The sequence below is a fragment of the Equus przewalskii genome, chromosome 13 (genome assembly GCF_037783145.1).
Source record: "Equus przewalskii isolate Varuska chromosome 13, EquPr2, whole genome shotgun sequence".
In the NCBI taxonomy this organism is placed as follows: Eukaryota; Metazoa; Chordata; class Mammalia; order Perissodactyla; family Equidae; genus Equus; species Equus przewalskii.
The window spans coordinates 66183344-66210231 of record NC_091843.1 but is presented as its reverse complement, the minus strand read 5'-3'; the positions used below and the strand labels follow the sequence as shown (position 1 = coordinate 66210231).

At 32.8% G+C, this 26888-nt stretch overlaps 1 protein-coding gene across 50 annotated transcripts in view; it reads left to right on the top strand.

The window, feature by feature from the left end:
- The window catches only part of PPIP5K2 (diphosphoinositol pentakisphosphate kinase 2), a 67463-nt gene extending 41106 nt beyond the window's left edge, over nucleotides 1-26357 (top strand). For 8 of the 50 annotated variants that reach the window (XM_070571330.1, XM_070571325.1, XM_070571328.1 and 5 more), the window contains exons 22-32: nucleotides 1513-1620; nucleotides 1711-1827; nucleotides 4352-4519; nucleotides 6878-7051; nucleotides 8341-8413; nucleotides 9994-10113; nucleotides 11006-11068; nucleotides 12882-12941; nucleotides 14525-14665; nucleotides 18131-18256; nucleotides 24624-26357. In XM_070571330.1, coding sequence (XP_070427431.1) covers nucleotides 1513-1620; nucleotides 1711-1827; nucleotides 4352-4519; nucleotides 6878-7051; nucleotides 8341-8413; nucleotides 9994-10113; nucleotides 11006-11068; nucleotides 12882-12941; nucleotides 14525-14665; nucleotides 18131-18256; nucleotides 24624-24736 — 1263 coding nt within the window. In that variant the 3' untranslated portion in view covers nucleotides 24737-26357. Of the gene's footprint in view, nucleotides 1-1512; nucleotides 1621-1710; nucleotides 1828-4351; nucleotides 4520-6877; nucleotides 7052-8340; nucleotides 8414-9993; nucleotides 10114-11005; nucleotides 11069-12246; nucleotides 12942-14524; nucleotides 14666-18130; nucleotides 18257-24623 lie in introns of those variants that run through there. The other 42 variants (XM_070571360.1, XM_070571357.1, XM_070571358.1 and 39 more) reach the window with 19 other exon arrangements.
- The last annotated feature ends 531 nt before the right edge of the window (nucleotides 26358-26888 follow it).

Genomic DNA, 26888 nt, shown 5'->3' with positions numbered 1-26888 from the left:
TAATTAATAATGTAGTATCACAAAGTCTAATAGATCTTTTCACCTATTGAAAATTTTTAGCATTTAATTTAAACCCATCATTTAGTAATTTACGTCTAGTGAAATGCAATGCTATGCTAATTTATGTTTTATCTTATCAATTTTGAAAAAAACCTATAGATTCACGCACTGCACCACCATATAACCTAGCTGTGTAATAGCCCATACCATATAGGTTTGTGTAAGTACACTCTGTGATGTTCACACAGGGACAAAATCACCTAATGACACATTTCTCAGAACGTATCCCTGTTAAGTGATGCGTAACTATACATCTTTGCATGCATCCTTTCTCTAAACACAGACACAGGCAGACACACCAAACACACAGATGCAATTTTTACTCTAGGGTGTTGCTTTGAGTAGGAATAGCTGGCTTGGCATTGGAGTGTTTAGAGGTATGAATAGCCATTTGTTGAAATGAGGCTAAGAATATATGTAATTATACAAATTACATGATATTGATTTAACTTTACTGTTCCAAAAGCTTCAAAAGGAGAATGCTTCCTCAGGGATGTACATGTCTAAATTTAAAAAGGAAATATATGCTGAATTTTGTTTTTTTAAGTAAGTAGTCAGCATGTGGTCTTGTAAGTTTGGGCTTTTACATACCAAATTTTATTTTTTAAAACAAGGTACTTTGTATACTCAAGTCCAAAATATTGTGTATTCTTATTGTATAACAAAAATTTTGGATGCTCTTATATATTTGTAATGCTTATGACATATACGAAATGAAGGAAGGTTATCTGTGATGTACATAAGGTCTAAGTAGACCCTGTTGACTATTGACTATAGACTTTACATGTACTTGAGTAGTTTCACCTTTTCAGTTAGAATTTTCTACCTAGAATTGTAGTACGTGTTCTCTAAGATCCCTTTCAGTTCTGATGCACTATAATTACATGTTTAAAGACCAATGATTCTTTAAATGAAGTTGGAGGAGTGGTGAAGGAGATGGTAAGATTAATAGAATCTACATATGCCTCTTCCTGCTGAGTGTTTGAAAATATCACTGCAGTGTAATGAGGGATATTTACAGATAGGCGTGTGTTCCATTTATGGACTATATGATGGTGGGAAAAATAGCACTACTCCTACAGGATAGTCTTCTGTTTATGAAGCATGATACTATAGGTACTTTGGGACTTAAGGTTGACAACTGCCCCTCATCCTCAGAATTCAATAGTGGGTATCATATTCCAAGAGATACTTTATTTTTGCTTTCTATAAGCTATTTAAAAAAAGTTACCACTACAGTTTCTAATACTACTGGTAAGAGATTTCTTAAATAATTTACTTAAGCTTAAGTAATTTATTGACACAAATATAGTGGAGATATTTTGACAGATTGTGCATATAAGTATTCATCTAATTTGTGTGGTATCACTCAGGATTAAACAAATACCATAATGAAAATAAAATGACTTTAATGCAATATGAGGAAATGCTTACCTTACACTTTTTGTTCAGGAATCAAAGGATGAACAGTGGAAACGAGCTATGGATTATTTGAATGTTGTCAATGAGCTCAACTACATGACTCAGATTGTCATCATGCTTTATGAGGATCCTAACAAGGTAAAGGAGTTCTCAATTTGCATGTGTTACCAGAGGTAAATAAATAGCTTGAAGTTTCTAGATTTAAAAATGTTCTATAATATTTTTTAGGATCTTTCCTCAGAGGAACGATTTCATGTTGAATTACACTTTAGTCCAGGAGCCAAAGGATGTGAAGAAGACAAAAATTTACCATCTGGCTATGGATATAGACCAGCTTCAAGAGAGGTAATTAAGGTGAAACTCTCAGTACTTGGTTACTACAGTTCTAGATTTTCATGAGGTTTCTGTAAGAATTTTCTATTATGTACTGTAATTCTTATCTCAACTACTAATTAGCAAGATAGTTTAAATTTATCTTACATATGGTTTGAGTAGACAACATTTTAGGCATATTAGAATTTTACTGTCTATGTACAGTCTTTGGATTTTTAAGAGCATTATTTAGAATGAATAACTATAGTTTTGGTTTTGGTTTTGGTTGTAGTTTTCCTTGAGGACTAGTCCATGCTGAACACTCTACTAAGCACTTGGCATGCATTATTGCATTTTAGTCATTATAATAACCTTACAAAATTAAATATGTACACAACTTAAAACTTTTTTACCAAGTTATAATACATATTGATAAAAGTACCTAAATCATAAATATATAGCTTAATGATATGTCACAAAGTGAACACAATTGTAAAACAACCAGCCAGGTCATAGACAGAGCAATATCATCATTCCAGAAGACCTGCGTGTGCCCCTCCCTCTCACAACCTCCCTGTCTTCTCCACAAAGTTACCTACTATCATGATTTCTAGCATGATAGATTAATTTTGCCTATTTTTGAACTTTATATAAATGGAATCACAAAATGCTTGCTTTTTTTTTTGGTGGGGGTAGTTTTGACTTCTTTTTTTTCATTATGTTTGTGGTATTCATCCAGTTTGTTCTTCATTTTTGTTGCCATGTAGGATTTCATTAAATAAATGTGGTGCAATGTGTTGATCTATTCCACTTTGATGATCACTTGATTTGTTTCCAATTCAAGCTATGAAGATGAATGCTTTTATGAGCATTCTTATACAGGTCTTTTGGTGAACATATGTACACATTTCTTTTGGAAATAATATCTAGGAGTAAAATTGCTAGGTCATAGGGTATGTGTATGTTCAAGTTTAAAAGATGTAGTCAGATAGTTTTCCAAATAGTTTTTCTAAAGATACTGCCATGTCCTTGTCAGCACTTGGTGTGATCATTGTTTTTAATGTAGCTATTTTCGGGGGTATGTAGTGATATCATTGTGGTTTAAATTTACATTTTCTTCATGACGAGTAAGGATTAGCACCTTTTCATATATCTTGGCCATTTGGATAGTATGGTGTTGAATAGAAGCATTGACACTAAGCATCCTTGTTCATTCCCAAACTAAAGCAAAAGGTAATGTTCCGAAGAAAACTTTCTGTGATTTTGATTGAGCTTACATAAACTCTGCAGATCAATTTTGAGAGAATAACACTTTTCCAGTATTGAATCTTCTAGTCCAAGGACTTGATATATCTCTGAATTTATTTAGCTATTCTTTATATCTTTTTGATAAAATTTCAGATTTTTTTTATGTCTTGTACTTCTTTGTCAGATTAATTCCTAAATTCTTTGTATTTTTATGCTGTTGTAAATGGTTTATTTAAATTTCATTTTCTGTTAGTTTTTGTCATATTGAATCTTAACTCATTTTTGTATAAAGATTTTATAACTGGTAATCTTACTACATGCTGTATTCATTCTGATAATTTATCCATAGTCATTTAGATTTTCTATGTTTATGATCGTATCCCTGAATAACGACAGCTGTCCAGTAAAATGTTGAGTAGATTTAGTGATAGTGGGCACACTTGTCCTTCAATGATTTATTATTAACTGTGATGATTGTTTCAAGTTTTTAGATATCCCTTATCCGGTTAAAGAAATTCCTCTTTATTTTCTATACCTCTTAGTTTGATGAGGGTTTTTATGTACTTCTGCTTGGCTTCTTTTTGGCTAATGTTATGTGTGGGAGATTCATTGATGTAATTTTATTTAGTTTTCGTTCGTCCATTCTTACTGCTTTAAAATATGTGTTTTATTGTATGACTATGCCCCAGTTTATCCATTCTATTATAGAAGGGTATAAGTTTTTTTAAGTTTTCTATCTCCTCTACCATAGTGTGAGATCCTTGCAGTCTAGGATTGTGTCTTATTCATGTGTGTCCTGGCATGTGGTACACACTCATTAAATGTTTAGTGAGTCGTCAAATGATTGTTATTTATGTATGCAGTCATCACGTTTGTTAGAAATATTTGGAATAGAATTTAAACACTCTAAAATTTATAAATTCAGATGCCGTTTTACTTTGTGCTCGGGTTCATTCCTGTGTAACAAAACTGAGCTCTACGTTTCTTGCTGGCATTTATTATTATTGCTTATTTATTTGGGCATTTGATGAAATTTAATTAAGCACTTTTTTTTAATGGCTTTTTATTGTCATTTTATTGTTTAATTTCTCCATAGAGTATATGTATTTCTTGAAGTTGAGAACTCTATCATCTGTCCCAAAATATTCAGAATAATACTGGGCTATTGTAAGAATTCACTTAATATTCATTTGAATAAACAAACTTGGATATGTAGTTCAAGTGACTATACCAATTGATGGTTGAATTTGTCCATCAGAAGAGATTGTTATTTTACCTGAATTTTATATGTTGTGTTCTTTGCCCACAGAATGAAGGCAGGAGATCTTTTAAAATTGATAATGATGACGAACCACATACTTCTAAAAAAGATGAGGTTGATCGAGCTGTGATATTGTTCAAACCTATGGTATCAGAGCCAATTCATATACACAGGAAGTCTCCACTTCCAAGATCTAGGAAGATGGCTACAAATGAAGTACGTGTATATGTGAGCGCATGTTTTTCATAAAGTAAACTAACTATATTTTAATAAAACAGAAAAGAAAATACAGCTTTAATTAAGGAGTTTGGGAACGTACCAGATTTTTAATTGTCAACTTTGTTTTTCAAATTTTAAAAAATATAGAGGTAGTTAGAAAATATAGAGATTAGTTTTTAGAATTTGGAGCTTTATGTATAGTTTTCATAACAAAATGGAATAGAAATTGTAAAATAAGGCCTTTCTAAGAATTGATCCAATTTTTTTGTCTTGTCACTTTAGGTTATTCTAATAAAGAACTTTTTTGAAAGTCTGATTTAATGGATCAGGAATAGTTTTTGGTTAAAGTAGAGAAGAATCGCCGGAGGTGCTTCAGCAACAGCTGGTTCCAGTCGCACTGTAGCTCACACTATGAAATTCTAAGTTGTTAGCCTGATGGCAGAAGTCAGTATAGGAATTCGAAAATGTGATGATATAGTTGAAAAATTTACCTTTGTATTGTGATCTACAGTTAAATTACATGCTAATTCTTATGTTCACTAATAGAATAACATTTAAATAACTACTAAAATAATGTTTAAAAGGAAAGTTGAATAGTTGGAATGAAGCTTGTTAAGTAAATCTTTAACATCTGTGTACATTTTTATACTTTAAATACCTTTATTTTGGGTTATTTATATTCTCTATAGTATGATTCTCCCAGCACTGATTGAGTTCAGTGCTTATAAATGTTTTCTAAATGCTCAAGTTAAAAGTATAAAGAAAGAATTTAACTTTAAGATAGAAAGAACCATCAATTTTTATGCTAGAAAAATATTTTTTGTTGATAATTAAATATGCCAAGTCTTAAGAGTTAGTTATAACATTATCCAGCAGTTGGTGAGTAAGAGTATAAACAACAAAGAATTATGCTCATTTCTATAGCCCCAAATTGTACAAACATAAGTGCCTAATGATTCTCAAATTCCAAATATATATGTGCCCCAATTTGATAATTATATATATGGAAACATCCATAAATAAAATAGATTGTTGTAATTTTATAATGGAAATTGTATACTAATTAGTGTTCCTGTGAACATGATAGATATTTTAAATTATAAAAGAGGATGATTAACAACTGTAGAATTGGGGATTATTTCTTCTGTTATAGCTTAATTTAAAAATGAAAAACATGGGGTTATGTTCAGGTATCTTTAATTTCAGAAAATCAGGAAATGACATATTAATATAACCTAAACTACCATTTGTGTGAGGGCAGTGATTTTGATGTCGTTGAACAAAGCAATCTGTGATTAATTAATCAAATTGTTCAGAATTTCACCATTAAACCTTCTTCTGTTCTCCAAAAAGCCTATAACACTGATAGAGCCAAATGTATTGAGTCTTCATTTTGCAACTCATCTGTATTTGTAAAATCTTCAACAAAATCACTGCCCTTTCTTAACTCTTAAAACGCAGAACACATTTATAAACTTTTTTCTCATAAATACTTAAATAGTTGCGTTCAAGAGATTATTTCTATGCCATGCTAAACTTTTACTTCCATAAGGTAAATTATTCAAGTAAAACCTTGAAGACTTTTTCCAGCGTCCACCATCTCCATGGATATCAGAAGTTTGTACTTCCAAAAGACACACAGAGAAAAAGACTATTCTCTTCATTTTGTGCAAGTAGATTTTACTCTGTCCTCACTGTCTGAAACCTGAACATGCAAACATGGAAAATGAGAATGTTTGCTGCATGTTTTGCCTATTGAACTCTATAAATAATCTTTGGAGGGGATAAACAAGTAGATAGCTTGGAAGTGTAAACAAGTGCAATTTGAATCCATCTTATGATCTCTAATTTTTTTTTTATGTCTGGCAGACAGATTTTCTTTTCTGTTATATACATTGAAATCTCTTCAACTGTTTGCACGATTCTTTAGTGCTTTGGATTGAAAAGTTTACTCAATATCGCACAAAGCCTTTTGAATATCTAAAATTAAACAAAATATTTTCCATATTTAAAAAATTGCTAAGATAGAAAATTGTTAAAATCTTTCCGGTTTTAAGAGAGAAGGGACAACTATTAAGCAGTATAAATATTTTGTATATTTAAGATAATAAGGTAATTCTCATAATTATTAGCACATATAATTAGATTTATGTCATTCCTATCAATTTCTCAAATATTGAAATAGTTAGCTCCCAAATTACTGTTTAATAGTTTTTTTAAAAAATTGATAAGCAAATGCAAACAAACTGTATTTTTTTTTCTTTCTGATCATTTGGCTCTGTTGTATCTAACTTTGCATGCTCTGCTTTTTTTTTTTTTTTTTTTTTTTTTTTTGCCCCCTTTTCTCACTTCCAGGAAGAGAGCCCCCTGAGTGTGTCTAGCCCAGAGGGTACTGGTACCTGGCTGCATTATACCAGTGGTGTGGGTACTGGGCGTCGAAGACGCAGATCAGGGGAACAAATCACTTCTTCCCCTGTCTCCCCCAAATCATTGGCTTTCACATCCAGTATTTTTGGCTCATGGCAACAGGTTTTTAAACTTTACTTCATTAAACATTTTTCCTCCCCGCATTCAGAGCAACAAACAGCTGTCTTTGAGGACATCTAATCCCTTATATTTTACATCAGAGTAAATCCTTCTGTTTTTAAATTTAGAGTTCATTTAAAAATGCTTGTGATATCTGACAATATTTGAGGGAAGGAAACCGCTTACATTGCATGTGTTTAGCATTTTTACTGGGAGGGTCTTAAATATCCAGGATTTAAAAATTAATAAATTGTACACTCCTGGAACTTTAGCTTGTTAATAAAATTTTTTAAAAAGGACAGAAATCTTTCTTTGGCTTAGTTGTCCTTTAAAACATTGAGAAACAAAATTACATAATTTGATGGTAAGAAAATTTAATCATTTTTTCCCTCATAATTGAAAAATTAGATTCCATTTGGAATTTGCTGAGAATGTGAACGTGTTTTAAAATATCAAAATTGATGTGGCTCTGTGTTAATTAGCAGGATACATCGAATACTGATCGTTCTGTCCCTCACTTTTCCATTATCTGGAACTGTCTGATTTAAGGGATGCATACAGTATGATAGTTTCTGAGTTGTATGATATTTTAATGCTCTCTCTAAGATAAGGGGGGGCAATGTATGTGTGCCCACAAAAATATGGTCAGAATGAAATGGCTTCAGAAGGACTTTCTGTGATGACATTTGGAAACTTAAAATACTATGTTTTTTGTTTGTTTGGTTGGTTGGTTTTTTACAGTGGAAGGTCTGCTGTTACACATGACTTTTCCCAGAATTCCAGCAATTTCCTTTTGGAAATATAATGCATTTGATTATAGGAAAAGGGATTATGGTATCCATTAAGGCTGTGAATATTTAAAGGTTACTCTGATAAAGCCCATGCATGGATCAGTAATTGTATGGTGACCTCAACAGTCTCTGTCTGTCTTTTCTTTTGTTTGTGATTGTTTTTTCCCCCCTTCAAATACAGGAGCTGTTTAATAAGAGTGGGCATTTGGCTTCTTTTAAGAGGGAGTGAAATTATATCAGTCTATTGTTTCATCTGTCTTGTTTCATACATGATATTTCATTCTGAATGCCTGCTTCGCACCACTTCATTGCAAGGACCTCATATGAAATGGACTCCCTTCAGAAGGGGATCTTGCATGATCTTTCATGTTTTATGTATTTCTACTAATAATTATCATACAGCTTATTAACCTTTGTCTGTCTGGAACAGGCTGCAAATGAAGAATGACTTTTGAAGTTATTTTACTGTTTTACCTCATTTATTTTGCTTTCCTTGTGCAGGTTGTATCTGAAAATGCTAATTACCTGCGAACACCAAGAACTCTTGTGGAACAGAAGCAGAACCCTACTGTAGGTATGTGGTCTAAAGGAAATTGTATTCCAAATCTTCTTAAACTCACTATTTGCACACATGTAAAACTCTTCAGTGGTGAAAGCATGACCAAATGCTATGCTTTAGTTATTATTTAATGTTCATTTTGAGTTATACAACTGGAAATATACAATAAAGTTTTGATAAAATGAACAAGAAATAACATTTAATTTTGTTTTATAACACTTTGAATGCCTATAATGTAAACTACTTAGTCCAATGGCCAATTCTAGCTTTTAATCTTATATTTTATAAATTAAAATCCCAGCATGTTTAAATTTTCATTTTTCCCAATTGATAAAGATGAAAATATGCTATTGCATACAAAAAGGAACTTCCTACTTTTCCGATTAAAAAAACATTGTAAGTGGTAGTGTTTCACATCCTGTTTGGGTATATTAATTTTCTGTCATCTCTTAAGGAGAACCAAAGCAAAACTAATGCACAGTGGTACTGTTACCCTTTGTTGACCTATAGAATATAATTAGCTCTTGGCTAACATTCAAACAAAGCAACATTGAAAAAGACCTTTCTAAACATATTTGGTTTTAAGCTCATTGTTGATAAACTATATGAGGTACTGGCATATTATTTTCTGTAAATAGTTGTCTAAATAGATTTAATAAAAGCATAAGTAAATTTCATTATGTTTCAGCTATGTATGCATTATGATCTCTATACTCAGTATATGAACTGTCCATTGATGCCAACATACTTGAAGATCTTTCTTTAGTTAATTACATATAGCTTATGTTGATAGCTTTTAATATTCCCACAGTATCTTGCCAGAAATATGTATATGTGTATATATATTACTCTTTCCTTCATGTATCATAATGTATTTCATGGAAGCTGATTTAATCCTTACCCAGTGGTAAAAGTTTTGCTTGGATGTAAAGACTTTTGCTACAAATTAAGCATCAATTTATATTGGCTGTGTTGTATTTTCAAATAACGTATTTCACTGGGATCTTTAAGATCTTAAGTCATTTAAGTATTGGAAATTTAAAGTGATTTAGGCCTGGATGACCTAAAAGAAATTATTTTTACCTGATCTTCTCACAAATAAGTAAGCTTTGATTTGCCTTATTTCATAACATATATTGATAATTCTTAATTCAAGGGCATCAGAAAAGATTCTTCATTTACAGAAATACATTCAAAAATATTGATTTAATATGACTTAATTTGTGCTAGGAGAGGTTTTTTTATATGACCTCATCTGTCTGCTCATGCAAAATGATTGACAGAGTCCTTTATCATCCTAAATTAATTTCTATGGTAGTGTTTTTAATGCTTTTAATATGTATATGTCTAATTATTGTGTGGGCATGTTATTTTTTCAAAGACAACGTTTCGTCCAGTGTTAAATACCCCCATTTGTGCATATGATAAATGGTAGTAGTGGTTGTATTAAAATTGATGTTACAAGCAAATTGTGAGCCTGTTCAAGGCACTGCCAAATATGTGTGGTAAGAGCCAAGTTATTGCATGCTGCATGAATTCCCAATGTGAATGGAAGAACACCCGTTGTTGTATGTATTTTCTCTAACTCCCATCAGGGTCTCACTGTGCGGGCCTGTTTAGCACCTCGGTGCTCGGGGGTTCTTCAAGCGCACCTAACCTACAGGATTATGCTCGTACTCATCGTAAAAAGCTGACCTCTTCTGGCTGCATAGATGGTATGTGCACACGTGCACACACAGATTCATACCTACACCCATGCACACACCCATGAACATACAGTATTTCTCAAAGGCAAGCCTAAGGCCACTGACTGATTCAAGTGGAATCCTAGCACCGTTTGCCTAAATGACTATCAGTGCTTTACTATCCACAGCTTGGAATCATGTTTCATCAAACAGTTAATTGTAGTTAGACTTACGGTACTTGTTCAGTTAGTAGTTTTCTGAAATGTGAAATTTAGAACTGCATGATGTGTATTCTTTTAGATAGTTGATAAGCTATATTACAAAGAATAAATGTTTCTTTGATCTTTTCAACATTTGCTCATTGTTAACCCTTATTTTACTTACTGATATTGATCTAAATAAAATGATGTGAATAGAATGTTTATAAGTAGAAGAAAATATCATATTGGCAATTTTTTATAAAAATAATTCTAGGATGAGAATATGTTAGGATCACTAGTTGAAGGAGATGCTCTCACCATTGTTAATATACCTTCAGTTTTAATATTCAGAATGTCTTTTGAGACTCGTGGAAGCTTGTCCCTTTTGTTAATAAGTGTATTTATTAGCCCTTTCAGAATTAGCTTTATTTAAAACTTTTTCTCATGTATCTACAAATTTACTTTAGTCAGTAAAACATGGGTTTACTAGAATTGCCAGCTCATCCTGCTTTTCTTTTTTTTGTATATTTCATTAAACACTGCCTCTATCATCAAGCCATTTTACTTCTTCTAACCAGTATTTGGCTTATTACCCTCTCTCATTGTCCCTTCTGCATGTCACCTAATTCTAACCTCCTTATATATTTGTTTTTCCCTCTTTTTAAGTGTCCTTCTTTTGGTAGCTGTTACGAATTTCAGGTACCTGTTTTTCTCTTTCTCAGACGCCACACGCGGTTCTGCTGTTAAAAGGTTTTCTATCTCATTTGCTCGACACCCAACCAATGGTACGTTTTGCTTTTATTTTAAAAGATACTCCCTGCTTCATCCTTTTTTATTTTTTTTAATTTCAAAATGTGGGATATGCAGTATCATCATTTCTCTGTCCTTAATTTCAATTGGCATACGACTCCACCGTATTATTTACCCAAAGTACTGATACTGTCCAGCTCCCTTTTTTAGCTGTAATTTACACAGTAATTTAATACTACTCATCAAACTTTTAGATGACCACAATGATGATGAGTTTTAATTCTAAATTAGCACCTGAAAATTCCATCTAATTTCTCAAGTGATCAGTTTACACAAATTTTAAAAATATAACAACTGATATTCTTTATTTTCTTCTTAATTCTTAATAATTTTAATGTTTTTTCATGCCTGATTTCTTTTCTGATCACGTTTATTTTATTGAGCTGTTTAACAAAGTTATAGAGCCACACTTGTCAAATAGCAAAATAAGATGTATCTTTGAAAAATTCTTGGGAAGCAGGGAGTGCAGATTTCACTGTGTAACATTCTTTTATCCCTGGCTCTGTGTCTAAAGCAAAACCCGACTCGATCTGGAGCACTCTGAAAACTTCACCCAGCATTCACTTTGTCCTCATGTGGCAGTATGGTTTGCTGTTAAGCGACCAATTCCTTTTGGTATCACTGCTTTTTATTAAAATTTGGAGAAATCCTGATGGGAAGAAGACTAAGTTAAAAATCTAGAAAGCTGATTCAATTAAATTGAATTTTCAAGGCTGAACAGGAAAGTGTTTCGTGGCCATTATTTATAAACTGAATTGTTGCATTATTACAGCTTCTTTACATATGGCTTGTTCTTATGGGGCAAGAGGGAGTATTTACTGATCATTTTTACATAATAAGATCAAAGAATTTAAAAGAAAACATACAAATTTTTGCTTTTATTCAGATTGAAGGTACTTTTATTCCTGGAACTTTTTTTCTTTTTAACTGCAAATAAGTCTCTCAAAAACTCAAGTCGGGTCTTTCAAAAGCATTTATGAAGCTAAAGGATTGGACACAAGTTTATAGTCATTCTCCCCCATCCGGACCCTTTAACAGCACAGCTCAATGACAGTGCACTTCATAATACTTCTTGAAGGTGGAGTAAGAAGATCTCATCCTCCACGAGAGAAAATTTAGCCGTAAAGCTTAATGTGCTTTCCCTTCATTGTAGCTGTTTAAATGCTACTCTTTGAAGAAGAAAAAGATCCTTATTTGATACAGCTGCAGCTTCTAAAGAACCCATATGCATAAGAACCTCTAGAAGAAAAACTGAAGTCACAAGAAAAACAGAAGTCACACAATTCTCAGAAGAGACATTGCAGGTTTAAAACTGACTATAGTTTTTGTGCAGAATGCTTATGTGTTTATAGCCAGTATTGCAAGTTTTATGTAGGAGAAATCTATGTTTACTGAAGCTAAAAAACAAAAGAACAAAAATGCTTTTGTTAAATTTAACAGAAAATAGAGTAATTTTATATTCCTTTGGTTTAGGCTTTTAAAAAAAATGTGGATTTTCCACTCATTGTGTGACTTAATGCATGTAAAATGCATTCCTTTCAACTCTAGAAATACTTCTTTTGGGTTTTCAAGATTTCTTTTTTCTTTTTTTATATATTATGTTGTCTTATCTGTCCTATGAATTGTCATTTGACTCTTTCTTTCACTTTTTATTTCCCCTAACTTTCATGTTATTTCCATCTTAACACATATCATGGACTTACCCTCCCTTCATCTTTAGTTCAAGGAACATGGTGAAACAAGTATCTTCTGACAGTGCTTTACCTTATTTTCTGGGCCTCTGTGCAGAACACCTACACCTCTATAGGTGCTGGTCCGTTTCCTCTGTGGAATTTCTAGGCTCCAGTGGTATGTTTTTATAGCTTCTAAACATGACAGCAGGGTGGCTTTTTAAATTGCTGCGCTAACCCTTTCATTGTGCATTAAAGAAAAAGTTTACTAAAGATAAATGGAAAAAAACATAGTCCAGAGGAACTCAATTATATTGTCATTTGCCTGTTGTAAAATCTAACAGGCAAATGCAAGAAAATAGTTGTTTCAAAAGACTTGTAAATATTCTGAGGAAAGGATAAAAAACCATATTGTTAAGTTTAGTGTAATGCAAAGAAAGGGTTTGCGCTTATTTGCATGAATCTGGTACTTTAAAAAAATGCAATACTTGTGCAAGCCTAATTTCTTTAGTGCTTAACGTAGGTGCTTTAGCTGCTATTATGGTTCTAGTTGTCTTTTGTTTTTCTTTTTAAATATATGTAATGTTCTGTCATGCTGTGGTTTGTACCTGAAAATCAAACATACCGGTTTTGTAAATCCTTTGGTTCTTTTCATAGGAAGATTAGATTCTCTTTTAACCAAGTTTCCCTATTCCAGCTAAGACTCAGGCAGTTCTTGGGTCAATATTTCCTCCCAAAATTAAATAAATATCAGTCAGTATTAAAATGAGCAGATGCCTATTGAAGAAGAGAGTTTAATTAATTTTTACTTTTTAATTAATAATATTAGATTTCATATACAACCTTAATTTACATATTAAAAGTATTTCCTTTGGAGGAAAATTAGTTTGAATTTTTGGAAGTAGATGCAGAAAGACTTGTTATTTTGGTTGTATATGAAGCAATTTTAAAAGCCATTCAGTTGAATAAAGTTTAAATGAACAGGCAATTTTTATAAAAAGCAAAGAACCTATATTGTATTTGTTTTTAAAACTGTGTTTAAGTGCTTTTGTTTCACTGATGGTGTTACATATCAGCATGGTTTGTTTCATGAAACTTTTGTGCCATTGTTGAATGCAAACGTATTTGTATTTTGTATTTTGCTTTTTACTTGGCCTGACTTTACTCAGCTTAGCAATTTCCAATAGAATTACTGTGTTAATTCAATAAAGGTAGGTGAAATACATTTTGGAATTTTAATTTCAGCATAAATGAATGAATGTTATGGGATTGCACTAGAGAGTATGGTTGGCCTTGGTATGACTGGAAAAGTATTTAAAATCACTCTTCACGCGTAATTACATAATTGTTTTTCAACAAGAAGTTACCTTTAGCATCCTGGCATCAGGGACACATCTTGGTATCCCCTTATTCACCTGTCAAATAGACCTGATTTTAAAAAGTAAAAACTGAAAAATTGTATTTTTTCTGTCTTTCCCCCAGGTTGTTTTCTTTAAGTGTTATTCTTAGATTTTACCAAAATATAGAATGAAATTGTGTGCATGCTGTACTATGTGATTACGTTTAAAATGAAATCTTTGTCACATCTTGTTCCAACCGCATACTGCATAGCATCTGGTGTCATGACTTCAGAGATTCGTGTGTTTGCATGTGATAGATTGAAAAGACCTAAACTGTCCAGTTCTAAGTAATGGTCTTCTTCCCTTCTAAATAATGATTTTTAAATATCCAACTTTTTTCTCATTTTTGTTTTTTTTCCAGGCTTTGAATTGTATTCCATGGTGCCATCTATTTGTCCTCTAGAAACTCTTCACAATGCCCTGTCTTTAAAGCAGGTGGATGACTTTCTTGCCTCCATTGCTTCTCCATCAAGTGAAGTTCCACGGAAGACTCCTGAAATTTGTAGGAAAAATTATTATTTGATTTGGGGGCAGTAGACATTATCTGAATATAAAAAGAATTACAAAAATATAAACTCAAGTAGTGGTAGTGAATAGAGTTTTAGGAGAGAAAGGGGTGAAAAAGAATATTATTTGTAATTCTTTGGTGAAATATGCAATGCACCACTTTTCTTGACTCCCAGAAAACTTTTTTCTTACGAAAAGAAAAACAAAAAATCTAAGACCCAGCAATAGAAGTCAGCAACATAATAGAGAGTCACAGTCTTTTTTCACGTTCCTACTGTATGTGATTTTATAGTAAACTTTTTAAAAATTACAAAATATCAGTCTACATTAACCTACACATGCACACCTGCCCATCCCCTCACTACTCTTGGTAAGTAAGTCATATTGATTCAGAAAGAGCTCTTGGCTAAAGAGAGCAAATTAGGACAACTGTTTTTCAGATGGTATTCTTCAGAAAATATTCTGAAGAGGTTAATTTGTGTGTGTGAAGAAAAGGGGTTCGTGGCTAAGTATGTTTTGGAAAGTGTGTATCCTATCCCACCTCCCTTTGGAGAGGTATTGTCACATTAGTATGTAAACAGCTAAGGTTCTTCTGTAAGGAAACCTGTATTCCCAGATTTTCCAGAGTTTATTTTTTGAGAAAATACTTTTTTGGGTAACACGTTTATGCATCGTGTAGCTCTATTCTAGGGACATTGTCTTGAGAATTGTTCAAGGCTCCCCTTTTAGATGTGAGCAGTCAGCTGGCTGTTGTCATTTTCAGCTCTATAGGATCTTATGGCATGTTAGAATTTCCAGTTTAGGAAACATTAGTTTTGGGAGAGAGTGTTCTTCTTAGAGTTAAGAGTCTTGCTAGTCCTAGTCATCTCTTAGGAAAGCTACAGACTTTCTCTGTACCATTCTCGTTTTTGTAAGGAGAATGCTGTAAATTTATTTCTCCTAAGATTAAAATTAGAGGTCTTGGAATGAAAGCCACTTTCATGTCTTGTTATTCTCTTCCCTTTCTTGGGCTACCACACTGTATTATTCTAGAGAGTTCTATTCACATTGTCTTCTGCTTTCAATCATCAATGGTGATAGGTATCTTGGTGTGACACTTTTAAAATATTTCACTTTAGGAATGGTTTTGGGAAATAAGTTTGAATTTCAGAATTTGCTTATGAATGTGCCTGATTCTGAGAATTGATAACACTCCAAATGAAATAACTTCTCCAAGCTTTCAAGTCCAAGTCAGCAAAATGAAGGATGTTCGTCTCCTTTTATTCTCTGTTAGCTGATAGAATGGACAGTCCTGCTCCCCAGAATGCAGTAGAGAACCTGAATAAATTCTCATTCACCCTTTTACTCCTTTTTATACTTGATGTTTCACTGCTTCCTTGGAGCAGAGATTTGTAATCTTAAAACAGAGATTAAAGAAAGATTCTAATTAGTAAAGAAGAACTTAGGGTAGATAGCAATGCTATTTAGAATTTAGAAGATTTTCAGTGAATGACTTAAAGGTAATAGCAGCAGTACTGATGTCTATTTGTTTTGGAAAGAGAATTTTGGTGGGATATTTATGAAAAGATAATCTTCGAAGGGGTTTTCTGTGGTGCTGTTATTTTATGAAGGCTTCATTTCTGTGGTTAGTGAATTCAATTCACCAGAGTGTATTATTGTGTTACATTAATTGAGGATGTTAAATTCTTTCTCCAGTTCTGATTAGCTCTTCTCTGTATTGTGGATGCAAGTTGTACCCCAATCCCTCTAGCTGTCTTAAAATTTCATGTCATTACTTACTAAGGAAACTAAATGAGAAAGTAAATGTCGTTAATGCAATTCACAGAATTGGATAAACCTTGGAGTTAATTCAGTTTGTTGGTCTTTATTCCCAAGAGCTTTTGGAAGTTCCATGAGGAAGAGAAGGATGCTGAATGGTTAAATCTTGTGTCTTCCATGGCTGCTTCAACTGGAGTGTCTGCTTTGATCCATTTTGTTTAAGATTTCACTTGAGAAAAGTTTACGGTTTCAAGAAAAATATTAGAAAGACACTATTGAGGAAATCAACTAGTTAGTGTTAGTTAGCAGATCTTCTAAAGTGTATGGTTTTTTCGTTCTTCTTGAATAGTAAAGAAAATATGGTGCCAATTATGATGGAAGTATCTGAATCCTGTATTTTATAGTGTAACTGCAGAATTAATATTTAGTAATCTCAGTATATTTACATTATTTATACTTAATTTCTTGAATTGTCAAGGAAGTAGCATCATAATATAGAACTATATTGATTTTGTGGTGTTTATAATAAGGGAGAAGACATTGTTAATCTTCTGTCATTCAGAAAGTTTTTTTCCTCACCTAGGACAAAATTAATCAATATGTGGTAACTAGTAGATGGCTTACAGTGGGGCACTGACAAGATCAGATTCGGGGAAAAGATGTGAAAATACTAATTGGGTAAGTTAGAGGTGGAAGTTAACAGAATAGGATAAAAAATGCAAGCAGGAAAGAGCTGAGTAATGGTGAAGTTAGTGCTTCATATGATGTTTTAGGGACTTTTTCGTCACTTTTAGATTATTTCATTAGTGACTACTTTGAGCTTCTGCCAGTGGAATTTATGTTCCTATAGTGTAGATATCAACCACCTAAGGCACATTTGCCATAATTGTCCCACATAATGGTTTTTCAGAGACACACTGTTTTATTGCTCTCAAGTCCTCTTCCAAAATTGCAAAAATAGGCAAATCTGTTTTTGTTATCTCCCCACCTCTCTTTGTTGAAGGATCCAGAAACTCATGCCAATAGCTCCCCTACTCTGGCCTATCGTTCCCCAGAGGATTCCATACTTAAGATTATCCCTACTTTTCCTTTTCACACCTCTCAGTCTCCCCACTTTGATCAGAAAGAGAAAAAAATGTCTTTAAAATTCCCTTGCATGAAAATGAATCTCAGCTGGGTAATGTAGGAAGACAGGGAGACAATCTGATTTACCTGCTTACTTGTCATCTGGTTAGTTTATTCTTAAATATGATAGTTTAGTAGACCATTGTGTTTACAGATGAACTGTCCTTGAATCGCTACTTGGTATTTTTGAGAGAAACAATTTGGGATTCTTTGTCTTCTGTTACTAGCAATAAAACTATGCCGTCAGTTCTCTGCCATCCTTTAAGAATCTGAGTTTCTATCAGGACAGAATAAAATTAAGTGTATTGCTCTATTCCTGTTGGTATTCCTTTGGTGAATACTGTTAAATGCTAATTGTTTACAATATAAACAGAACATTTATTTGGTCAAGAGCATTAGAGAACTTTTTATAGCAAAGATGGTTTTGCTGAGTTTACTCTACAAACCTAGTCTGTCTTCTCCTGTTATTATGTGTATTCATAGGGCCACTAAATATGTCATAAGAAATCTTCTAAAATGTAAAGATAGAATTGGCAGGAAATTGCTGAATTATTATGTTTGTTTATTTTTTTTTCAGCCTCTACAACTTCACGTTCCAGTCCAGTAATGAGACGAAAAGTATCTTTAAATACATATACACCTGCAAAGATCCTCCCAACACCACCAGCTACCTTAAAGAGTACTAAAGCAAGCAGCAAACCAGGTTAGAAGTGTATGGGAATTTGTATATTCTGTATATCAATTAGATATAGATATTAATAGCTTGCTTTTTAAGTGTAAAATCTGTTTTTAAGTAGGATCATTGCACTCTGGGAGGTGTAATGATCCTCCTAGAGTGTAATGATCCTAGGGGTTAAAAATCTATCATTGTAGCCTTTTGATATGTTTGTATTTTTCCTCTGTTGATTGTCTCCCCCTGCATCTGTTAATAAAATATGTTTCATATTTACACTTTTTTCCAAACTAATTTATGGACTGTCTTCTTTTGTTTTTCTGTTGAGCTTAGGCATCTTTATATATGAAGATTTTTTTTCTTTCTTTACAGTATTTTAGTATCTCCATTCTCAGTCTGAAGGTATGACTACCAAATTCAACGATCTTTTATTAGCTTTTTTCTGTTTTAAGTTCTTGGCATAATTGGTTGTGTCATTGATCCTTCCTGAAATGTTCTCTTATCTTGACCTCCAAGATATTACTCTGTCTTGGTGTTCATTCCATTTATCTGATTTGTCTATCTTTTTGTTTGATGGTTCTTCTTCTTTCTACTTTCTTAGCCCAGACAGGGACTATCAACTCTTCATTTTTTTCTTACCCTATGCCTTTTTTCTTCCACATAACTTCAATTCCATATCGCTGCAAGGCTTTGACTGTCTCCTCAGTGCAGATGTCTTCATTCTTTTCCTCCTTTTAGTCCTCTCAAATATTCTTTTGGTTAAGAGTTTGTGCTTGGGAGTCAGAGGGGTGTAGATTAAAATCTCAGCTCTGCTACTTATTAGCTATATGACCTTGGGCACGTTACTTAACCTCTCTGATCCTTGGTTTCATAGTCATAAAATCAGAGAAATAGTACCCGTTTTTTAAGTTGTCAGAAGTGAATGCAGTAACATATGAAGTACTTAGCACACATGGTAAACACTCACTAAATGTTTGCTGCTATTGTTATTATACTATAGCCGAACTGTTCTCTTTACTTCTCCCCAAATAAATCCCTGTAACACTCATGTCGGTTTTTTTTTCTAAAATGTTCTCTCTCTTATCTCCCACTCAAGACCCCACCCAACCCCCTCCACTGATGATGTATTTATATGATTTTCAAAACAAGAGCTCTGATGACACTCTATACCACTGATTTGATCTGTTATACCTGATTATAGCTTTGTCAGATTACCAGGCCTTATAAATCAGACACAGTATCTTAAAGAGATTTAAACCTTGTACATTTCTAAATAATCAGTGTATGCAGCTACAGATGAGTGAAACAGTATTTTAAATGTAAATTATGGTGTGTTGCATGTACAACTCAAAGCTAGCATTTATATAGTTCTTTATACTGCAAAGCGCTTTCTTATTCTTAGTTCTCGACATGGCCTCCAGAGATCAATACCCTTCTTATAACCATTACTGACGGAGAAACTTGAAGAGAGGTTGTGACTTGTCCCTGTTTATGTAGCTAATAGTCAGTAGACCTGAGATTTGAATAATCTTTGAGTCATGGTACATTGTTGTTCTCTACTTATTAGATACATAATAAATGCATTATTTATACACATTTTTAAATAATAAAGATGAAGTGATGTTACATTTGACTTTTTAAATATGACATAAGCCAATCTTATGAACCCTTCTTAGTTGTGATTTATGATTTTTTTTCTATATATATGTTGCTGAACTCAGTTTGATTGTTGAGGATTTTTGCACCTGCATTTGTGAAGGATATTGCTCTGAAGGTTTCTTTTTTTAGTAATGTCTTTCAGGTTTTGGTATCAGGATAATGCTGGCCTCATAAAATCATTTAGGAAGTATTTCTTCTTCTATTTTCTGACAAGTTTTTTGTAAGATAGTTATTTCATCCTTAAATTTTGATAGAATTAATTTTCTATGTCATTTTTGTGGAAGTTTTGGTAACTTTATTTTTTAAGGAATTTGTTCCTTTTATCTACATCATCAACTTTCTTGTTTCTTTATTATCCTTTTAATCAATGTGGTAATACCCTCTGTTATTCATGATACTGGTAATTCATGTTCTTTTCTTTTTCTTGATCATTCTCACTGGGGATTTATCCATTTTGTTGATCTTTTCAAAAAATTGGATTTGATTGGTTGGTTTTCTTTCTGTTTTATATTTCGTTAATTTCTGTTCTTTATTATTTTCTTCCTTCTACTTACTTTGAGTTTACTTTTTTCCTCAACATAATAAAGGCCATATATGACAAACCCACAGCAAATGTTCTCAGTGGATAAAAACTGAAAGCTATCCCTCTAAGAACAGGAACCAGACAAGGATGCCCACTGTTACCACTCTTATTTAACATAGTATTGGAAGTCCTAGCCAGAGCAGTCAGGCAAGAAAAAGAAATAAAAGGGATCCATACTGGAAAAGAAGTGAAACTGTCACTCTTTGCAGACATGATTTTATATATAGAAAACCCTAAAGAATCCACTCAAAAACTTTTAGAAATAATAAATGAATACAGTCAAGTTGCAGGATACAAAATCAACATACAAAAATCAGTTGTGTTTCTATACACTAGCAACGAAGTAGCAGAAAGAAATTAAGAATATAATCCCATTTACAATTGCAACAAAAAGAATAAAATACCCAGGAATAAACTTAACCAAAGAAGTGAAAGATTGTATGCTGAAAACTGTAAAACATTGTTGAAAGAAATCGAAGAAGGCACAAAGAAATGGAAAGATATTCCATGCTCTTAGATTGGAAGGATTATGATCATTAAAATGTCCATACTTCCACAAGCAATGTACAGATTCAATGCAATCCCTATCAAAGTTCCAACAACATTTTTCACAGAAATAGAACAAAGAATCCTAAAATTTATATGGAACAGCAAAAGACCCCAAATAGCCAAAGGATTCCTGAGAAAAAAGAACAAAGCTGGAGGTATCACACTCCCTGATTTCAAAATATATTCCAAAGCCATGTTAACCAAAACAGCATGGTACTTGCACAAAAACACACACACAAATCAATGGAACAGAATCGAGAGCCCAGAAATAAACCCACACATTTATGGACAGCTAATATTCGACAAGGGAGCCAAGAGCATACTTTTTTCCCCTATTTCTAGTTTCTCAAATCACTGATTGTTAGACATTTCTTCTCTTGTTGTATAAACATTTAAAGCTGTAAGTTTCTGTCTGACTATTTCTTTAGCTACAATTTGCGAAAGTTATGTTGTATTTTCATCCTCTTTCAGCTAAAAATATTTTCTAATTTACTTTGTGATTCCTTGAGTCATGGAGTATTTAGAAACATTGGTTAATTTCCAAATATTTGGGGCAGGCTGAGGTTTGGATACCTTGTTACCAATTTCATATTTAATTTCATTGCAATTACAAAACATACACTGTATGATTTCAGTCTTTTAAATGTGAGACTCTTTTATGGCTTAACACTTGGACTTGGTACAGTTTAAATATACCAAGTGCGCTAAAAAAGAATTTTTATTCCATAGTTCATTGATGTAGTGTTCTCTCAGTATCCATCAGGTCAAGACTGTTGACAATGTTATTCAGATCTTCTCTGTCTTTTCCATTTTGGGTGGTGGGGACACATGCAAGGAAGGAGAGGTTCTGATTGTTCTATCAATTGCTTAGAAAGGAATTTCCACTCATAACTGTGGAATTGTCTATTCTTCTGTTTAATTCAGTCAATTTTTACTTTGTGTATTTTGAAGCCCTGTTATTAGCTAAGTGCATACATGTTTGATTATTATGACTTCCTAATGTATTGACCCATTTATCATCATGAAATTTCCCTCTTTGATCTCTTGTAATGCTTTGTCTTAAAGTTTGTTTTATCAGATGTGAATTTAGCTGCTTTTAGCTTTCTTATGTTTACTGTATGCATGGTGTAATTTTGTAACCCATCTGTATCTTTATATTTAAGGGGGTTTTTTGTAGACAGCATGTATTTGACTTTTTTAAGAAGCCATTTTAACAATATCTGCTTTATGGTTGCAATGTTTATAGTCCCTTAACATTTAATGTAATTATTGATATGGTTGGGTTAGTTCTACTATTTTATTTTCTGTTTATTCCTTCTAATTGTTATTATTATTCTTCTTTTATTCTTTCCTGCCTTGTTTTGTGTTAATTCATTGTTTTTTAGAATTTCGTTTTCATTTCTGTTGGCTTTTTAGCTGTAACATTTTGCATTATCCTTTTTTGGTAACTGTAAATATACATCTCTAACTTCCCGTGGTCTACTTAGAATTAATTTTATACCACTTAGAGTGAAATGTAGAAGCCTTGCAACTGTATAGGTTCTTTACCTTCCCCTCCTCCCATCCTTTACACAAAGTTACCCATATATGTCACTTCTACATATATTGTAAGAGCGACATGCAATGTTATCGTGTTTGCTTTAGACAGTCATATGTATTTTAAAGAAATTAAGAGGAGAAAAAAAGTCTTTTATTTATCCACATATTTGCCATTTTTGATGCTTTTCATTCCTTCTTCTAAGTGTTTGTTTCCATCTAATTTCATTTGCTTTCAACCTGAATATTTTAGCATTTCTTATACTGCAGGTCTGTTATTGTTTGAAACATCTTTATTTCACTTTCATTCTTGAAAGGTAGTTTTGCTGGAAAAGTTCTGGGAAGAAAGTTTTTTCTTTCAGTATTTTAAAGATGTTGTTCCACTGTCTTCTGGTTCCCATTGTTTCTGATGAGAAGTCTTTGTTAATCTGAATTGTTCCCATGTCTGTGGTGGTTAATGGGTTATTTTACTCTGCCTGCTTTCAATGTTTTCCCTTTCTCTTTGGTTCTCAGCTGTTGGACTATGGCATGCTTAGGATTTTTTTTTTTAGGTAATAATCCTGGTTGATGTTCACTTTTACCTGCTGTCTCCATTCTGCTGTTAAACCCATTCAGTGAATTTTTATTTCAGATATTTATTTGTTAATTTTAGACAGTATTGTTGATTATTTTTTTTCTTTGGAGATTTCCTATGTTTTTATTCATTATAAGCATATTTTCCTTTGTTCTTGAGTATAGTTAAAATAGTTGCTTTAAAATTCTTGTCCCTGTTAATCTGGCTGATTTCAGGATTAGTCTGTCAATTTACCCACTCTCAAGAAGAAAGATGTTTTCCTACTTTTTCATATTTTGAGTAATTTTTTATTGTGCTTTAGACATTGTCAATGATATGTTGTAGAAACTCTAGATTCTGTTATATTCCTCCAAAGAGTATTGGGTTGCTTTGGTTTTTTTAAAGCAAAGAGTTAACCTTGGCTGAGCTCAGTTTGCAAAACTGTGTCCCTTGAAGTGGTTGACAGCTCAAATTTCACTTCACTTCTTTTAGCCTTATCTAGACTTCTTGGAGCTCACTCTGCTCACTCCATAACTTGGATCAGGGTTTATACAAAGAACTGAGGGCTCTCCTTTTTGGGATTTCTCTCTTGACTTTCCAGAAACTATAACTGCCCTAGTACTTGTCTTCTGGTTCTTCATGCTAGTAAGACTGAGTTTTATGTTGGAGTTTTAGCTATTCCACATGATGCAGACTGGATCCTGTCCTTAGGCCAAAAGCTTTAAAAAAGGGCAGGGGTAGGGAGGGCAAGGAGGACTCATCCCATGTTGTTTCCTTCTTCCAAGTATTGATTCTTGTCCGGTATATGCCTGCTTTTATTCGCTCTTCAGTGTCTTTGGGTAGTTGTTTTTCCTATTTTATCCAGAGTTTATACTTGTTACCTGCAGGACAATTGATCTGACTGTACGTTACCCTTCCATACCAGAATGTAACTCGGCTTAGAATGACTTTTTGATAACTCATTAGGGCTTGATGTTGGTTTGGATGTTGAAGGATGAGTCCTAAGTCAAGAACGTTTCTAGTTGCCTAACATTTTAGCTTTTTAGAGAATGGTGAGATAGGAGTTATAGGAGAAAATAGGTGTTTATAGGGAAAATGATGAGTTCAGTTTTAAACCTGTTAAGTTTGTGTTTCCTCTGAGATATCTATATAGAGATTTCTAGTAGGATATACACAATGTACAGATCTTGAGGTGAGGGAAAAGGCCTGGGCCAGAAGTATAAATTTGAAGTCATTAGCATAATAGATGGTAGTTAAAAATGATGAAAAAAATTAGTCTCCTAAGAAGAATGTAAAGTGAAAAGAGAAATTTGTGAACACAGCCCGTTGGCATTACTTTTCTGTATTGGTGTCAAATTCTAAAAAGAAAAAAGTTAAAAATGCTATATTACATGTTTACAATGTTTCATTTACATCACAATTCTAACACAAGATGACTTATTTTGTTATTTAGCAGTATTACTTGAACTTGGATTGCTTGTGAAAATCTAAGCAATAGTTTTTATCTTTTTGTACAGCCACCAGTGGACCTTCCAGTGCAGTTGTTCCTAATACCTCATCTCGGAGAAAGAGTATTACTAGCAAAACAGAAATGCATGAACACAAAAAAAGCACTGGGAAGAAGAAATGAAATCTTTTTAGCAGAAGCTGGAACTCCTTATACTTATAAAAATCATGTGTTCAGTAGAAAAAGACGTGTAATAAACGTTGACTGAAAACTGTCAAAGCAAGTAATTTATGGTTTCTCTTTATACATCTCTGTCTTCATTAAAAAATAGGTTAAATCTAGAGAATACTTTGTATATATGTAGGTACGGAACTTTTGTCATGATCTGGAAATGTTTAAAACAATGTTTATTTAGCATTTTATAAATGGCAAAACTTATGGTGATGAAGATCTGTCATTCTTAACGTGGTGTTTACCATGTGCCTGTGGTAAAGAAAAGGAACATAAAGCTCAGCTGGCCTGTACCACTGTCACACCAGTGATGCTATTTACTGAAGAATCTGTGAGGTAGCCTCTGTACACACTTTCATTTTCATGGGATTGCATGTTGGCTGTGAAAAACTATAGCTTGGATTGAAATTTGATGGCCAGGATTACATATTGGGAACTTGTAATAGGTATATTTCCAAAGAGATTTCATTGACCATTTAGATTAGAAAGCTTTTTTTTTTCTCCCAATTGTTACAGTTACATATACTGCAATATTTAATAACTGGAGTGTTAGCATATGAGTTATTTTTTCAATCAGTGCTTCGAATTTTTTTATTGTGCATTATTTAATATTATTACATATACAGCTGGGATAACTATACTTTTATGCACACAAATTTGTATATTAATTTTTAGAAAATATTTTCTTTATATATTTCCTTACCATAAGGTGCTTTTGTTCATCAGGAAAATTTTGCTTCATATATTGGCAAGAAAGACATCTTTAGAGTTTCCTTTTAAGAGATATGGTTGACAAGTTCATAAATGTTATGCTTACTTTCAGAATTCTTTTTACATCTAAGGAACTCAGTTCAAAAATGGAAATCGTCAACGTGAGAAGAATATCTGAATTCTGTAGTTAGTAGATATTATGTATAGCACCTGTTTTTACCATTTCCATTCTTATCTCCGGTGTATCAGTTGATCTCACTAAGAAAGCTTAAATATGAAGCATTTGAAATAAATGCTCTTTTCAAATGATTAGATTTTGAAGGAAAATTAAGATCATTGTGTTATGATTTTACCTATGATGTGAAAAAATATTTATTATCCTTGGTGCTTTTTTTCCCTTAATGCACAAATAGTTACAGACCACTTGAAATAAACCGTAAACCAAACAGCGCAACCTAAGAATTCTGTGCATTGCCAGTCAGATAACTTACATTCCTAAAGCTTTAGTTTGAAGCTTATGTTTAGAAAAATTATTGAATTCTTGTATGAATATAACTATTAAAATTCTTCAAAAGAGACTCTCCTAACCTTAAATCATCATATATGTACTGACTTTTAGAAAATAAGTATATTACGTGTTAGTTTTAGAAGGTACCAGATGCAAAAGTCATAAATACATACAACTGTATGTTCGTATACTTCACATGAATGTAAATGTATTATATGGAGACATGTCTTGTAAACAGTTGGCTGTATCTAAGCTTTCTGTATGTGGAAATGTGGTTAATGTGCTCATTGTGGGAGTAAGGAAACTATTTTTATTTTTTAAGTGGAACTGAATTAAAATATTTTATTTCCTGAATCAGAGAGTGACTTAAATGGCAAATAATTTTTTATTTCTCTTCTTGATCTACTTCCTTTTAGCTTTCAAAGTAGAAATAATGAGGAAAACTGTTTCAGTATTAAACAATGCTTGTCTTAGATTGTTAAATACAATTTATTGTTATTGGCCATACATATTGCAATATATTGCTTTCCACGGAAATTAACTAGAAAGGTCAGTACAACTCACTTTTTCCATTGTTATTCAAGAACTGTGATCTCACTATAGTCACTAAACTGGACAGTCTTATTTGCAAGAATCTTAGAATCATTTTCCAGAACGAAAAAAAAGTCTTTCATATCAGAGAAGAAATTATAGTTACCACTGTTTAGTGGAAGTTTGACTGAAGCATCTGTTTCTCACTTTATCCTGGGAAAGTATGTTTTTTTGTTTGTTTTTTTTTAAATACTAGAAGATTCCTTCTTGCCACCTAATCCTCCAACCAGCAAAGAGCTGAGAAAGCCCAGCTTGAGGAATGGCCCAGTCATCCCAGGATGTTAGTCTTCATAG